This window comes from Loxodonta africana, chromosome 1 (genome assembly GCF_030014295.1).
Source record: "Loxodonta africana isolate mLoxAfr1 chromosome 1, mLoxAfr1.hap2, whole genome shotgun sequence".
In the NCBI taxonomy this organism is placed as follows: domain Eukaryota; kingdom Metazoa; phylum Chordata; class Mammalia; order Proboscidea; family Elephantidae; genus Loxodonta; species Loxodonta africana.
The window spans coordinates 24,570,104-24,586,989 of NC_087342.1; the positions used below are offsets into that span (position 1 = coordinate 24,570,104).

General features: G+C 39.4%; 1 protein-coding gene across 1 annotated transcript in view; it reads left to right on the forward strand.

Moving 5' to 3' along the window:
* Positions 1-2,054: 2,054 nt before the first annotated feature.
* Positions 2,055-16,886, forward strand: part of TMEM207 (transmembrane protein 207) — a 32,352-nt gene continuing 17,520 nt past the window's right edge. Inside the window, exons 1-2 of the mRNA XM_003412790.1 lie at positions 2,055-2,066; positions 14,401-14,483. Of these exons, the coding sequence (XP_003412838.1) occupies positions 2,055-2,066; positions 14,401-14,483 (95 nt within the window). The remainder of the gene's footprint in view (positions 2,067-14,400; positions 14,484-16,886) is intronic.

The window sequence follows — 16,886 nt, forward strand, 5'->3', positions numbered from 1 at the left end:
TCTGAATTAGGAAAAGCAATAGCACTGCACATTTTTTTTTTGTTTAATTTAAAAGAAAAATATCTTCCAATTCAGCTGATACGCTTCCATTTTCATCATCCATTTATAAAGTCCTTAAATGACGCAGAAAGGAAGAAATTTTAATGATCCTGATTTACAATGAATATAATTCCTTCATATTGCCTAGGGGTCATAAATGCCACCACAAGTGCAATTTTTTTTTGTTCTTATTTTGATTTTCATTGACTAAACCTTTCTCTTTTCAGCCACTTAGTGTCACCCTATCACAGCCCAAATTATAGTCTAGATTACAAAAACAAAGTGACCCTTTCCTCAGCCACAGTGGAATGCAGACTCCAGGGAGCATGAATTGTTCCCTAGGGCATGCAAGAGTCAATCTTTCACTTGCTTTCACAGTCTTCACTCAAGAGAATTTCTGGAAAAAATTATATGATAGAAAAATGAATATTTTGATGCCTGGACATTTTGGAATATTTATAGTCTCAATTATTCTCATCATTCTGCTAAGAATCTAATTATTAGCATGTTCAATGTCTGAATAAAAACTAAGCAAACACATGCTAAATTATTAATAATATGCTGAAGGACATGTAGCCGTTTTTTGGAGCTAGATGCTAATAACAGCTAGCACTTTGCTTGACCTTTTCCCCAGCCAGAGACAACTCTAGAGGAGACACTGGTTATGGTACTACCTCGCTCAAAATTTTTCTAAGCAATTTCATTACCTGAAGGGAAAGGCCTGTCCAGTCTCTTTATTATGATAGTCAAAGCCTCCAGGACCTGGCCCTACATCCTTGTTCTAGGGACACTTGAGCTCCTGGATGCCAATGTCCAAATATATCGTACGCATTCTTTAATTTGTACTTTTGCCGACACTACTGTCTTCACAGAAAGGCCTGCACCCTTCATATTACCTCTCTGCATGCTTCATGATCCATCTCCAATATCATCTCCTCCATGAAACCACCTATGAGATAGATACAACATTTGAACAAACACCCACAGTTGAGAAGGTTTTCATTATTCTCTGGTTAATATGTCATAAGAGTAAAGAAATGTTTCCTGTAATCCGCATGTCCCACAGCTTATTTCCTTTTACGTTTCTTCATACAGAACTGAGTCACAGGCCATGCCTTAACCAATTATTAAAAAGGCAAATGAAGGGATACCATGAATGGTGAGTAAGCCAACCATGGGGACATATAACCTAAGGTGCACGGGCAAGAACTAAATAGCTCAACGGAACCAGTGTTATAATAAGGAAGGGGTAGATTTTGGCAGGCAGTTAACCTTGATTTTTAGCTCTTTTCAAGGCAAAATTAATTGCTATCTCTTTAAATTCCATTTTCTTTGCACAGCTATCAAGGAAAATCTATTCCAGTCTGCCTTGTGTTAGACTTGAAGGATGGGCTTGAGACTTCATCTCGTATCTCCAGTATCTGGTACACAGTGGGTACCAACAAGAGTCAATGAAAGCAAATCCCATTCCATTGACCGTCACAGCTCTTCTTGAATACCAGAATGATGCCTCTGTATCTCATGTCTAGAATTCAATAAATTGATATTAAAGGAAGAGGAGGAACATTCATGAATACAGTATGTAGACACTTTGTAGGCAGCCATAGACACTTTTGGCTCTAATTCCATCTCCGTTACTTCCTGGATATGTGAACTTTTGAAAGTTACTTAATCTCCTTAAGCCCCACATTTACCATCTGTGAAATGGAATGATTTTACATAAAAATCAATCATAATAAGACCTAAGTTAGTTAACATTGTAAATTTCTTAGCACAGTGACAGAGACTTAGTAAATGGTAGCTATTATAGTTACTATGATCTGCTTGAATCAGACAGTTACAGCTGCTAAACGAAAACCAAGCCCGTTGCCAGCGAGTTGACTCCGACTCACAGCAGCGCTATAGGGCAGAGTAGAACTGCCCTGTAGAGTTTCCAGGGAACACCTGGTGGATTCAAACCAACTTTTTGGTTAGCAGCCATAGCACTTAAACTCTGTGCCACCAGGGTTTCCATCATGGCTGCTAAGGTAAGTCAAAAAGTATTGCTACAAAATCATAGAAACCTTAATTGAACAAAAATATCAAAATGTGAAGCTATTGTTTCTCGACGTATCCTCCATCTAGATCTAGACACTTCTGATGGTGGTGCTTCCATCTCTCTAACCTTTCCCTGAAAAATTCTGCTGTCTTCAATTTATACCAGGTCAAAACAGCAGATTTGGCAACCTCAAAGGACACACATCATGTTCCTTTTAAATGTTCTTTGAGTTTTGGGAACAAAAAGAAGTCTGAAGAGGCAAGATCATGGCTATAGTGTAGATGGGGTAAGTTTTCCCAGCAAAATTCTTGTAGCACAGCCCTTTCTACCCTAGAAGAATGAGCAGGTATGTTGTCATGATGGAAACAGATTCCTTGGCGTAACTTTCCTGGCCTTTTTCTAACCAGTGCAGTCTTCAATTTTCTTAAAACTTCTTCATAAAAAGCCCCCATGACTGTCCTGTGTCCTTCGAGAAAATCTATCAAGGTTATCCCTTTGGAATTCCAAAAACCAGTCACCATAACTTTATAAGCAGTCTTCCCTGTCTTGGCTCATCCTTAAGGTCTTCCCAATCTTCCTTAAAATGCTTGCTCCATCTAAAATCTGTTGTTTTATGTGGGGCAACGTTCCCATAAACTTGTTGCAAAGCTTCAATGATTTGGGAATTTGTCATTTGAGTTCTGTTAAAAATTTGCTACTAGCCCTGACCTGGAAATCATTTTATTCCATGACACAAAAAGTACCCTTTTTTTTTTGAAGGCACCCTAATGAGACTAAGACAAGTAAGTGTATTACTGAGAGAACCTGTCTGCAGTCACCCACTGATCAAAGAGACATGTTTAAACATGTTTTGTTTGGAATAAATACATGCATGTATGAACTGGAACCCTAGAAGCCATACTTTTTGAGTTACCCTTGTATTTTGATCTGCGCAGGGCATGGAAATAAAATGAGCTTTCTGGAACTTGTATTCTCACCACAACTAAATAATAGAGTCGATTTCCCTTCTGGGAGATGGGCCTAACAAGTCACATTTGCCCTTTCTCAGCTGTAATGGCAACACTTAGCAAAACTAATCAATTCTGAATTCTCTCATTCCCTCTTCTGGGTTTAAAACAATAAACCAGTTCAAAAAGTATTTTCTTTAATTCTTCTTTTTAAAGAAACACTGACTCTAATCTTTATCTTCATGTGAAAAAACAGAGAACACCGAAAATGGAAGTAGGGGGGAAAGAAATATGGAAATGTAAAAGGCAAATCAAGAATAATTACCCCTCATTCATTTGCCAAGGTTTACAAATGTTTAAGTAATGTTCTCTAAGACAAATTTTAGAAGTTAGAGCCTTAAACTTTTAATATTTGACAAAAGAAAATATTCTACTGAGATCTGTGAAATGTACCAAGAAGTCACGTCTCGTTATAGTTAACAGAGCAATAAACCCAGGTATTTAGCAACAGCAATTGTTTACCCAACGGTTATTAAACCACAACGAGAACTTTCAGTTTTGAAGGAATTCAATAACGTCGCCAGTTAATAAAACAACACCTTCCGTTACCTGCATCTAACCTAACACGGTTTGTCAATTATTACCATAAACAGTGGCACTTACAGCCAATGTTTAACTCCAAGTTATGTCAAAGGACTTTTCAGAGTAATATAATTTGTGTTAAATCTGCAAACAGCTACATTTAATGGTTCATTTCAGACATGGCTTCTGAGTTGCTGGTACAATCTAGTAATGAATGTAGAACAAACCAATGTCAAGTTTTTCCATTCAAAAAGCCACGGAGGCACTATCTCTACAAGCTGCCTCAGATTTATCAAACTATTGTGTTTTTGTAGATCACTTATTCCCATCTTCCCTCTACTTTTGAACAATTTTCTGATTGACTCTTATATTCACATGATATATGCTTATTCAGTTAAATTCCAGCAAAATTGACCAAAGACTTGTGTTTATTTTTCTCGCTCACACCATCTGGAAGATGTCTTCACTATACAGGAAGGTTTGTACCCCTGCTTCTACAAGCAATTCACTCTGCCATCAGCCAGCTATTTGTAATGCTCTTTAGGCAGCCTCTAAGCTAACTCGTTCACTCATTACTTAATGAGTTCATTCAACAAATATGTACAGAGTCCTTAGTATGTGCAAGGCACTATTTTAAGTACTGGAGCTACAATGGTGAATAAAACAGAAAAAATTCCATTTTCGTCAAGAAGTTTAAATCCAAAGGAGGAAGAAAAACAATAAATTAAGGTCCTATATATAGTGTTAAAAAGCAAAGATGCCACTTTAAGGACTAAGGTGCACCTGACCCAAGCCATGGTATGTTCAATTGCCTTACGTGCATGCTAAAGCTGAGCGATGAATAAGGAAGACCGAAGAAGAATTGATGTCTTTGAATTATGGTGTTGGCAAAGAATATTGAATATACCATGGGCTGCCAGAAGAATAACAAATCTGTTTTGAAAGAAGTACAGTCAGAATGCTAAGGATGACGAGACTTTGTCTCACATACTTTGGACATGTTGTCAGGAGGGGCCAGTCAGTGGAGAAGGACATCACGCTTGGTAAAGAAGAGGGTCAGCAAAACAGAGAAGAACTCTCGACAGAGGTGGATTGACACTGTGGCTGCAACAATGGGCTCAAGCATAGCAATGATTGTGAGGATGGTACAGGACTGGGTAGTGTTTTGTTGTTGTACATGGAGCCACTATGAGTGGAACTGACTTGACAGCACCTCACAACAACGTGTAGTACGACAAATAGTCATTTTTCAAAATTCTTTGGAAAATATAGATTACAGAAAGAGGATAGAGTATGCTGGCTGGGGAGGAGGTTGTGACAATGCTAATTAGTGGTCAGGGAAAGCCTCACCGAGAATGTGGCATTTGAGCAAAGACCTCAAGGAGGTAAAGGAATAAAACATATGGGTAAGTTAGGGAGGAGTATTTCAGACAGAAGAGCAAATGCAAAGGTCCTGAGGTAGGATATCCCTGGGAAAGTCAAGGAAAAACAAGGAAGCTGGTGTAACTGGAGCTGAATAAGCCAAGAGGAGACCTGTAGGATATGAGGCCAGAAAGTGAAGAGGGAACAAATCTTGTGAGGCCCTGTTTGTAAGCCATTGCAACTAGTAAACAAGTTGCCACTGATTTGATTCTGAGTCACAGTGACCCCATGTGTGTCAGAGTAGAACTGTGCTCCACAGGGTTTTCAGAAGTAGGTCACCGGGGTTTTCTTCCAAGGTATCTCTGGGTGGACTTGAATCTCCAGCCTTTTGGTTTGCAGCCGAGCACCTTAACCATGTGCATCATCCAGGGACTCCAAGTCATTGCAAGGACTTCAGTTCAAGGGAAATGGGAAGCCACAGGAAGTGTTTTGTGTGGAGGAGTGGCAGGATCTGATATGTTCAAAAGCATCACTTTGGCTGCTATATTGAGATTACATTGTAGGCACACAAGAGTAAAAACAAGATCTGTTAGGAAGCTATTGCAATAATTCAGGTGGTAGACGGTGGCTGGCGATTAATTCAGGTGCAAAGCTGGCAGTAGAGGGTGTGAAGAATGGTGGGAGACTACATAATTTGAATGTAGAGACTTTCAAGGTAGCACAGCGATTTGCTCATAGATTGGATGTGGTACATGAAAAAGAACTCCAAAATGTTTACAAGCCTTTTTGATCTGCACAACCAAAGGGGCAGAGTGTTCATTTACAGATATGGGGAAGAAGTATAGCAATAGAAGGATGGAGGGGAAATGATTTGGAAGATTAGAAACTAGGTTTGGGGCATGTTTATTAGCAGAAGTCTAGCAGACATCCGAATGATGATATGCAGTTGGTAGTTGGTCATACAAGTTCAGGGGCAAGTCTGGGTTGGAGACGTGAATTTGGGATTTGTCGGTTTATGAATGATAATCTACGAACAGCAACAACGGGCTCAAACAGAGCAACAATTGTGAGGACGGTGCAGGACCTGGAATGTTTCATTCTGTTTTACATAAGGTCAGAGCCAACTCGATGTCAGCTAACAACAAATCTATGAAACTGGGTGAAATTCCGAAAAGAATGACTGCGTATAGAAAAGAAAGAGATCTGAACCCTGAGTCCTAGGGCACCCTTTCCATGCCAATTCTGGGGAGATACATAAGAATCAACAAAGGAGATAGAAGCAGTCAGTGAAGCGCAAGAAAAATCGGGAAATTTCTTTTCTGGAACCCAGGTCGAAGTATTTAATGTAGGAAGAAGTGATTAACTGTGTTAAATGGTGCTGACTGAGTCAAGTAAGATGAAGACTAAAAATCGACTATAGGTTTAGCGATGTGATCAATTTTTGTTCTCATAGGGAGATAAAGAAAACAAAGATACCAGAGGCTGAGACAACATGCTATCTCATTTAAAGTCCTCTTTACATTACTCCTGCTTCCATAGTTCCATGGGCTTCTGATTTTTGAATTCTTTTTTTTTGTTGTTCTTCAGTAATCAACTCCTTAGATTTACGTCATGTCTGTATTTCTGTATTTTCAATTTGATATTTGAAAAAGAAATTATTGGAGGGATATAAGTTAATGTTACTATCACTGTTTTGTAAAAAATAAAGTTTTAGGGAAAATAGATAACTGCTTCATTGACACACTGATGGTTAATGGCAAAGCTGTGACTTCAACCCAGGTCTTCTTATTCCTAGAACCTTAACGTTAACTTTCTCTTTTAATTTCCGTAAAGAAAGTGGCCGATGACTCCTTGCTTGTTCTTTGGGCCTTTCTTTATGTTGTGCTCACTTCTATTCATACCTTCTATTTGTTCTTGCTTAATCCCTTGAGTTTTGGTCCTTATGTCCTGTTATGCTATGACCTTTTAGGACAAATACTGATATGACTTCAGAGCTTCTGGGAATTTGACTTCTGCCAGGCTAAGAATGCAGAAGATAGTTTTCATATCCCTTCATCTCCATCCTGTCCTGCAGAACGTAATCCTCCCAGCACAGGAGAAGGGTTGGGTAAATGACCAATACTTTACAGTTGAATATATATGTATTCATTCTCTCGTTACAAAGATGAGAATTACAGGGTCCACCCTCCAAGTACTCACCTTATATTGTGAGTGCAATCTCATTTATGATCATAACACATGTTCTCTTTCTTTCTGGTTTATTTTCAAGACTTTTTCTCCTTCCACTTTTATATTCAAACATAAAAAGTCTGTAGAACCTTAGCAACATAACAGATCACGTTGTTATGAATAACAGTCATCTATCTTCAGCTTTCACAGCTTTCACTGAAGATAGATAAGCTGAAAGAACTGAAGAGAAAAATTCAAGCTCTAGTTGAAATTTTGAAGGATTCTATGGGCAAAATATCGAATGATGCAGAAAGCATCAAAAGAACATGGAAGAAATATACTGAGTCACTGTACTAAAAAGAACTGGTCAATATTCAACCATTTCAGGAGATAGCATATGATCAAGAGCTAATGGTATTGAAGGAAGAAGTCCAAGCTGCAGTGAAGGAATTAGTGAAAAATAAGGCTCCAGGAATAGACAGAATACCCACTGAGATGTTTCAAAAAACAGATGCAACACTGGAAGTGCTTACTCACATATACCAAGAAATTTGGAAGACAGATACCTGGCAAACAGACTGGAAGAGATTCATAACTGTGCCCATTCCAAAGAAAGATGATTCAACAGAATGCAGAAATTATTGAACAATATCATTAATATCACATGCAAGCAAAATTTTGCTGAAAATAGTTCGAAAATGGTTGCAGCAGTACATTAACAAGGAACTGGCAGAAATTCAAGCCAGATTCAGAAGAGGATGTGAAATAAGGGATATCATTGCAGATATCAGATGGATTATGGCTGATAGCAGAGGCTACCAGAAAGATGTTTACCTGTGTCTTACTGACTATGCACTATGCAAAGGCATTTGACCGTGCAGATCATAACAAATTATGGATAACATCAAGAAGAATGGTAATTCCCAAATACTTAATTGTGCTCTTGTGGAACCTGTACTTAGACCAAGAAGCAGTTGTTTGGACAAAACAAGGGGTTACTGCCAAAACATGGCAGCAGGATTGGAGGAAGGCACATTAACAACTTGCCATACGCAGATGACACAACCTTGCTGGCTGAAAATGAGGAGGATTTGAAACACTCACTGATGAAGATGAAAGACCACAGCCTTCAGTATGAATTGCACTTCAACATAAAGAAAACAAAAATCCCCACAACTGGACCAATAAGCAACATCATGATAAATGAAGAAAATACTGAGTTATTAAGGATTTCACTTTACTCGGACTTACAGTCAATGCCCACGAAAGGAGCAGTTAAGAAATCAAAGGACATATTGCTGCCAAAGATCTCTTTAAAGTGTTAAAAAGCACAGCTATCACTCTGAGGACTAAGGTACACCTGACTCAAGCCATAGTCTTTTCAGTCTCCTCATATGCACGTGAAAGCCGAATAAAGAAGACTGAAGAAAAACTGATGCCTTTGAATTATGGTTTTGGTGAAGAATATTGAATATACCATGGACTGTCAGAAGAACGAACAAATCTGTTTTGGAAGAAGTACAGCCAGTATGTTCCTTAAAAGTGAGGATGTTGAGACTTTGCCTCACATACTTTGAACATGTCATCAGAGGGACCAGTCCCTGGAGAAGGACATCATGCTTTGTAAGATAGAGGGTCAGAGAAAGAGAAAGACCCTCAACGAGATGGATTGACACAATGGCTGCAACAATGGGCTCAAACATAGCAAGGATTTTGAAGATGACAAAAGAGTGGACAGCGTTGAGTTCTGTTGTACATAGGGTCACTGAGTCACATCAACAACATCTTCAGCTTGAATTCTCCATAATGTCCATGCATATAAGCATATAGTTGGACAAAATTATTGGGATTAATTGCAAACTGAAAATGATAAAACATAAATTAAAAAAAATTATGCAGACAGTGGACCGTATCCGTGTTAATTCCTGCTTGTGATATTGTACAATAGTTAGACAAAATTTTACTATTGGGAGAAGCTCAGTGAAGGGTATACCAGATCTGTCTGTATTATATCTTACAATTTCGTGTGGAGCTACAAGTATCTCAAAATCAATTATTTTCAGTTATGCAGGTAAAAGAACATTCATAGTTAGACTGCCTCTTCCAAGACCAATCCAGCTGCCATGATGCTGGGAAGGGAACATACCAGGGAAACTAATGTCTTAGGCAGAATCTACCAAGCTGGCCTTTGCGAGTGGCCTGGAGAAGTCAGAGAAGTAAAGAGGTAGAAGGCAACCAGGGAAGAGAAGGATGATGATGAATCTGAATTTTTATTTTAGCACCAAATATAGTAGTGGTGTTTGTAGTATTATTGTGACTATATAGTGCCAAAACCAAGCCCACTGCCATTGTGTCGATCCTGACTCATAGTGGCCCTATAGGACAGAGTAAAACTGCCCCATAGAGTTTCCAAGGAGCACTGGGTGGATTCAAACTGCTGACCTTTTGGTTAGCAGCTGTAGCCCTTAACCACTATGCCACCAAGGTTTCCAACAGCCACTTCTAATTGGTTGTCATACTCCTATCAGCCACCTGCTGCACGACCACATTTTGTTTTTCACAATATGTATTTAATCCATGTATCTGTTGGCCATTGTTCCAGTTTCTAAAGCTAAACCAAGCACACTGCCCTTGTTCCTATCCCACCTCTCTCCTCTTCATCTGGTGCCCCTTTCTTTCTCAGCAATTCTTAAGATCATTGACTCCAGTGACGGAAGTCAGGCTTCTGACCGCCTAATAAATAAGTTCACCAGTGAAAAGCTTATTTTTCATTCTGGTTAATTACAGGCTTCAGAGACACTCAAAATGGAGGGTGTCTTGGGGACAAATCATACTGTAAGCTTGGTTTACTGATCTCCTATTGGCACTGGCACCAAGCCCTTCCTCTGCTTTGAAATTCATACCTGTGTCTAGGGCTGCATAACAAACAGACCGTGGCCACCACACAGCTGGCTTAGCCCATCTGGATGGAGCTCATCTAATCCACATGCCTTAAAGGCCAGTTCAGAGCTGTACGTTAGGTAATGCACACATTGGTTTGTTTCTAGTGCAATCCATCTATATGCTCATAAGTAGGTTTGTATATTATTGTTTGGATAGGCTTTGGTGAGCTACAGTGGAGCTTGAACTACAATATGCTTGTTCCGATTTCTAGATAACTGGCTTCAAAATGGCTCTTAAAAATGTATGCCTATATTAAATGATTAGATGGCGTATTTGCAATGCTAAAAAAAAATCACATGTACAAGAAACTATACAGTGAAAAATGTTTCCCTCCCAGTCCTGTTTCCTGACTCCCATTTCCCTTTTACACAGATAACCATGGTTGACATTTCATGCACATATATTCTACGCATGTGTATGTAAATACATTGCATAGATTACATATATAGAGCATACTATAGCCATGCCGCCATATTTTTTGCAGAACAAGTATTACCATGTTCTACAATTTGTTGCTTTTACTGAACGATAATTCTTAGAGGCCTTTGCATGTCAGCATCTGTGATCTGCACCCACACCCCTTTTTAAAATACTGCCTGTTATTTCATTGAATGGATATAGCTATTATGTATTCAACCAGTCTTATTTTTGAGGGACTTTGGCTGTTGCTAATATTTTGCTCTCACCAACAACTCTTCGGTGAACCTCGTTGCATATAATGGTTTGTACCATGTGTGGCAGTACCCGCAGGATACATTCTTGGAAGGAGAACTGCTTGGTCAAAGGGTATATTCATTTTTAGGTTGACAGATATTGCCAAATTGTCTTCCAAAGGGGCCGAACAGTTTTCCCAATCCTATATGAGAGGATTTGTTTCCTCACATCTATCTTACTGCACTGTATTATCAAGTTTTTTAAGTTGCCAATCCGATTAGAATTGTAAATTACTTTAATCTAGTTATAAATGAGGTTAAACCTCTTAAAACATCATCTTCTACATTCTTTCTACAGACCACTCAGTTCTTCAGCATTTCCTGTATGCCCCCCATCTTTTCCCCAGTGGTTTTAGATGGAAGTTCAAATAAATCCATTTATTTGGGCCTATTTGAGAACTCCCTATTCTTTTACATGCGTTTTTCTGTTTATATGCATCAGTATACATGTTTGTATATTACTCTAGCTTTATAGTAAGTCTCAATATGCAGTCGTCTAGTGCCTCTTTGTTCTTCTTCAAAACTTCCCTAGATATCCTTGGGATTTTCTTATTGGTGGTGTAGGTGTTCTCTCATTAAAATAAACATTGATATACGCCCTGTTTAAAAGTCGGATGCAATCTTTAGGAGATCGGGAAAGCTTTACACGTAAGTTTGAGTTTCACCTGGGCCTTACAATGATGTGTAGAAAAAGGAAATCAAAGAGGACCAAGAAAAGGAAGGATTCTGAATAAGTGTTCTAAATACTAGATTCTATAAAACACACACATGCCCAAACAGAAATAGCCTGGAATAAAGCATGTACTTGCATGTAGTGAGTCATTTAAGCAGCCAGCTGCTTTTCAGGTCACCATTTATAACCCTGACTTTTAAGAGCTTGACAAACAGTACCAAAGTTCCGACCTTAAACTTGAACTTCTTGAACTCAAGGTACCTGAGAAAGGGCACCTAGCATTCCTTCCCCCAGCGTGCACTTTCCCAGTCATAAGTACCCGTCATTAATGCGTGCCCTGATCTGAAGCATAACTCACAGAGAAGCTAACAGGTTCGGAGAAGGAGGGACATAAACACCACCGACAAAGTGCTATCTCTGAGCAGATTGTCCTTTAAGTATGCCTGCACCCAGATCTTTCAGTTTCACCTCAGTGATTTCGAAAGCCGGAATCTTGTGTTTGCCACTCTTCCAGGTAACCACCTCTCTTTCTGGGTTTTCGGGAGTACTCCAAGGACCTGATTTGTTATGGATTTCTTCTTTGGGTTACTTAACTACTCCTACATTGAAAAGATTTCCAGCATCTTAGGACTTATATTCATTGGTAAGAGATGCGGAAAATCAGCTGCTCCATGACGTTAGTCTTATTTATTTATTTATTTTTTTTTTGGTGGCGTAGTGGTTAAGAGTTTGGCTCCTAACCAAAAGGTTGGCAGTTCGAATCCACTAGGCACTCCTTGGAAACCGTATGGGGCAGTTCTGTTCTGTCCTATAGGGTTGCTATAAGTTGGAATCAACTCGACGGCAATGGGTTTGGTTTTTGGTTTAGTTCCATTGCTGTTAAAGTAATGTGATACAAATTTAACCTTTGCTTAACTTTGCTATGCTGTGATTTTTTTTTTTTTTAATATCAAAAGTGCTTATTGACACAGAGCAAAATGCTGTAGCTGGATTAATTTAAGGCATGTCGACTGGTGCCCACAACCCTAGTGATGCTTGACAGTTTTTCAATGTTGACCAACATGGGCAGAATCATCTTAGGGTTTATTTCAGTTTCTCTGCCCCTGCATCCCATTGTGACTAATACCTGTCTCACTTGTCTATGTTCTTGCCGTTGGTTGCCATGGAGTTGATTTTGACTCTTGGCAATCCCATGTGTGCAGAGTAGAACTGCTGCATAGGATTTCAACCCTCTGACCTTTCGCAAGCAGATTGCCAGTAAATTCTTCCGAGGCACCTCTGAGTGGGTTCAAGATGTCAGCCTTTCGGCTAATAGTTGAGTGCTTACCCATTTGCACCACCCAGGGACTCTATCCATGTTACTTGGCTGCAATGTATCAAAAGATTTAGGTGTGAAATACAGTGAGATGGCACTCTGCACTTCATGATCACCCCGAGGGCTGACAGCTACTGCACTGGCAGTGAGGTGGTCATAGTGCAATACCGTGTACTCCCTGCTGGGACGCAACGTCCAGAGAAGACTACAAAGGGACTAGAAAGGGAAATGCTGGATTTATTTGTTGATCTCTTAAGCAGGATCCCGAATGATTTCATGGGCTCATAAATAAACTTTCTTTATGGGCAAAATTTGAATGTTCATTTTCCTCTCAGTTAGTATGCAAATCTATTTACACCGTTCTAGCAAAAGAGAATACAACTCATTTTCTGTGCTTATAAATTGTTCATTACTGTGCTCTCTGATGGCCAATTCATGGCTCCATTTGCAACTCCACAAATCTCTTTGCACAGATAAACTTGGTAGGTAAATATAAGGTGTTAAAAAAGATGTGTTTGGAATTACAAAAAAAAAAAAAAAGAGAGAGAGAGAGAGAAAGAACTGACTCAAGGTTTCCAAATTTATCATCCTAAATTTTGGAACATCTGACCTATACTTATATTCATGTGTTATAAAATCAAAAACCAAACCCCTTGCCAATGGAGTCGATTCTGACTCGTAGCTACCCTGTAGAACAGAGTAGAAAAGCCCCATTGGGTTTCCAAGGAGCAGCTGGTAGATTTCAACTGCCGATCTTTTATTGGTTAGCCACCTAGCTCTTAACCACACACACAAATACTTCATGGAAAATAAATACTTCACTGACCTCATCAACCCAGTTTTTATAGCTACATATAAAATGACGTTTCAGGATTTTTCTCATTGTACAAGGAACAAGTCCTAGTCCAAGGGGAGACACGCAAACACACACCCACACACCAAACCTCTGGCAAGGAATACTGGGTTTCCTCTGTGATTGTTGGTATGAACTATAACACATAAAGGCCCAACACAGAGAGCTAGGAAAACTGTGTTAGGATGCAATGGTTTGGGTTCTTTGAAGCAGAGCAATAAAAAATGATTACTTTCTTCCTCTACTTTGATAAAAAGAGGAATTTTCATCTCAGCAGGCTTGCCACGTGATCTTAAATCCATCTTAGCCTTAAAGCTAGTTGAAGTCAGCCCTTCGTGCATCTATTTAACACCATTTTTTTTTTTTTTGACTTCTGCTTTACCCAAGTAGGGAATCTAGTTCCCCTGAGTGAAAATAATCCTCACAAATAATGAATTTCCTGCCTCTAGATGAGCTATAATGTGAAAACAAAGAAAAAAAAAAAGTGCACCAAAACCCTTTGGAGCAAGCAAAATCTAGCTACAGAAAAAACAGAAGGTTTTCAAATCTGTCTTGAGCGATATGTTGGACAGGTATCGGGAGCACATTCTACGTCTCCTGTCACTGCTACGCTGGAAAATTTACCCAGAGATTTTTTTCAGTTAAAATTCTGTGCACCCACAATAGACTCTGCCCCAGAGCTTTTAATTATTAAAAAAAAAAAAAAAAGAAAGAAACACTAGAAACCCACATTATCTCTAGGTGCTGCTTTATACTCGAGGACTAGACAGATGGGCTGTTTGGATTACATTGTTTTAAACATGTGTTTCAGCCGGTGCTCTCAGACCTACCATGTGGAGAACATGAAATGTAAGTAAATACCAAGAGACTCCATGTTTTTATTTAGCATTTTAAAAATTAAATAAATAAATAAAAATGGCTCCATCCCATGAGAATCTTCAAATGAGCTTCAAATGATCACTGTCATCAGGCGGGGAACAAAATAAAAAATTAATCATTTTAAAATGCAAATGGACCCATTTTTCTAAAAGAAGAAAAGAGGCCCTTTTCATCACAATCAGCTTCATTACATAAATAAGGGTCTAGTGATTTCTGGCGATTTTTGCTCTCAGCGTTTCCCTCCCTTTGGGTATTTTCAGTTCATTAAAGAATCATGAAGTCATCTACTGCAGCATCCACACCTATAAGTCATGGTGACAACAGAAGGCCATTTTCTGTATCATTCCAGTACAGGCAAACTAACAAAAACCTGTCATCTGTATTATGTGTGCATTCCAAGCAAAGCATTTTAGATATGAAGTATGTGAATGGTTCACTCAATGTTCTCACTTCTTCTTGTGCTGTCGACTTCATGGCTCTGAGGATTCTATTCAGGAGGTGGAGAAAAGGGGCCATTAATAGGGCTGAAGATGATTACTGACATCTGGAATGCACTGAGACTTGAGGCAAATGTCAGAAAAACAACTCTGCCGAGGACTGTCTTCTCCTGGTACAGCCCTCACTGCCAGCCAGCTGTTTTCAATTCTCATGGCCTGCCACTCACAGCCTGGGTCCCTGGGCACTGGCTTCAGAGTTAGAGGCCATGTTACCTGGGTGCTTTGCTTGGCCCTGAAATCACTCCCTTGTATTCGATGGATCATTTCACAGGTGAATCAGCTGGTTGTTAAGTTTGTGTCACCCTTTTGGCTTTGGTGTGGTTCTCTATTGCTGTTTCTTTGCATGTATTTTGGACCTGTTTTTTGTTTGTTTTTGTCTTGTTTTGTTTGTTTGTTTTGTCCTGTCCTCGGTATTTGTGACATAATGGAGTTTTTGAGAGTTTGTATGCTTACGTGACTCTGGACATCAAGGCTACCCTCACCTTACCTCCTCATCTTCTGCCTTTGGCCCCAAATAATAGAATTAAAAATATATATATCATAATCAGAAAGGATCTAAAATGTCGAATCCAACTCCCTAATCAATACATTAACCAAAAAGACCAAACCCAGTGCCGTTGAGTCAATTCCAACTCATAGTGACCCTATAGGACAGAGAAGAACTGCCCCATAGAGTTTCCAAGGAGTGCCTGGTGGATTTGAACTGCTGACCCTTTGGTTAGCAGCCGTAGCACTTAACCACCACACCACCAAGGTTTCCATCAACATGTTACGGTAGGAAAATATGGCATTGAGGAACTGTGTAGCCTGAATTTAGAGCCACTGAGGCTACTGGTCTCTTTTTCATGTGAGGGATTGAGACCCAGAAGGAGGCAGTAAAAAATTAACAGAGGATTGATACTGATACTTCGTTAGGATCTTCTCTGGCCACATTGTTTTATACCGAAATGCCTGCAATATTTTTCATTATTTGATATCATTGCTTTTGAATGGAAACAAGAAACCATTTCAAAGAAATACAGATTAGCAGAAAATAAAGACAGAGACGCCAATAGAGTGACTGGGACGGGTGGGGGGGTGGGGGGGAAGGAAAGTAAATGTATGAAGATAGAGAAAAATACCTCAAAATCTTTGCCACTACAAGAGGGTCTTAGTGGAATGACATCCACAATAGAAGGCACTCTGTTTTCTGAGAGAAGTAAAAAGACCCCCTTCAAACAAACTTATCTTTCTCCACCTATATATATTCAAGAGATTTTCAACTTAGAAAGACTTCTTTGATCTCTGTTAAAACATGGTACCTGGACCCCAGTCGCTACTCACGTGAGGGATGCACTTCCTAGTTCAACCATGTATATGAGAATAATGGGCACACCAGCCTCAAAGCAAAGACGAGAAGACAGGAAGGGACAGGAAAACTGGACAAACGGGAATGGGGAACTTGGGTTGGAGAAGGGGAGAGTGTTGACCCATCGCAGGGTTGGCAACCAATGTCACAAAACAATTTGTGTATTTACTATTTAATAAGAAACCAATTTGCTCTGTCAACTTTCACCTAAATCACAATTAAAAAAAAAAAAAGTTACCTGAATAGGAAAGCATATTTATTCTTTACCAGGCACCTACATGAGAGTGATATGGTAGATTGCAACTGGAGGGATCCATAGCGACCATCTACTCCAACCCTCCTTTAGAAATGAGGAAACAGAAGAGAACAGCAACTTGCCTAACACCCACATACAAAATGGACAGGACAAAAGGAGATCGGGATTAGAATGCAGGGGAGAATAAGAGGGGGAAAAAAATCCATGAACTGGAATGAAGGGTTGCCGAGACGAAGGCCCGTAGGTGAGAGCAGTCTCTGATCAGCCAGAAA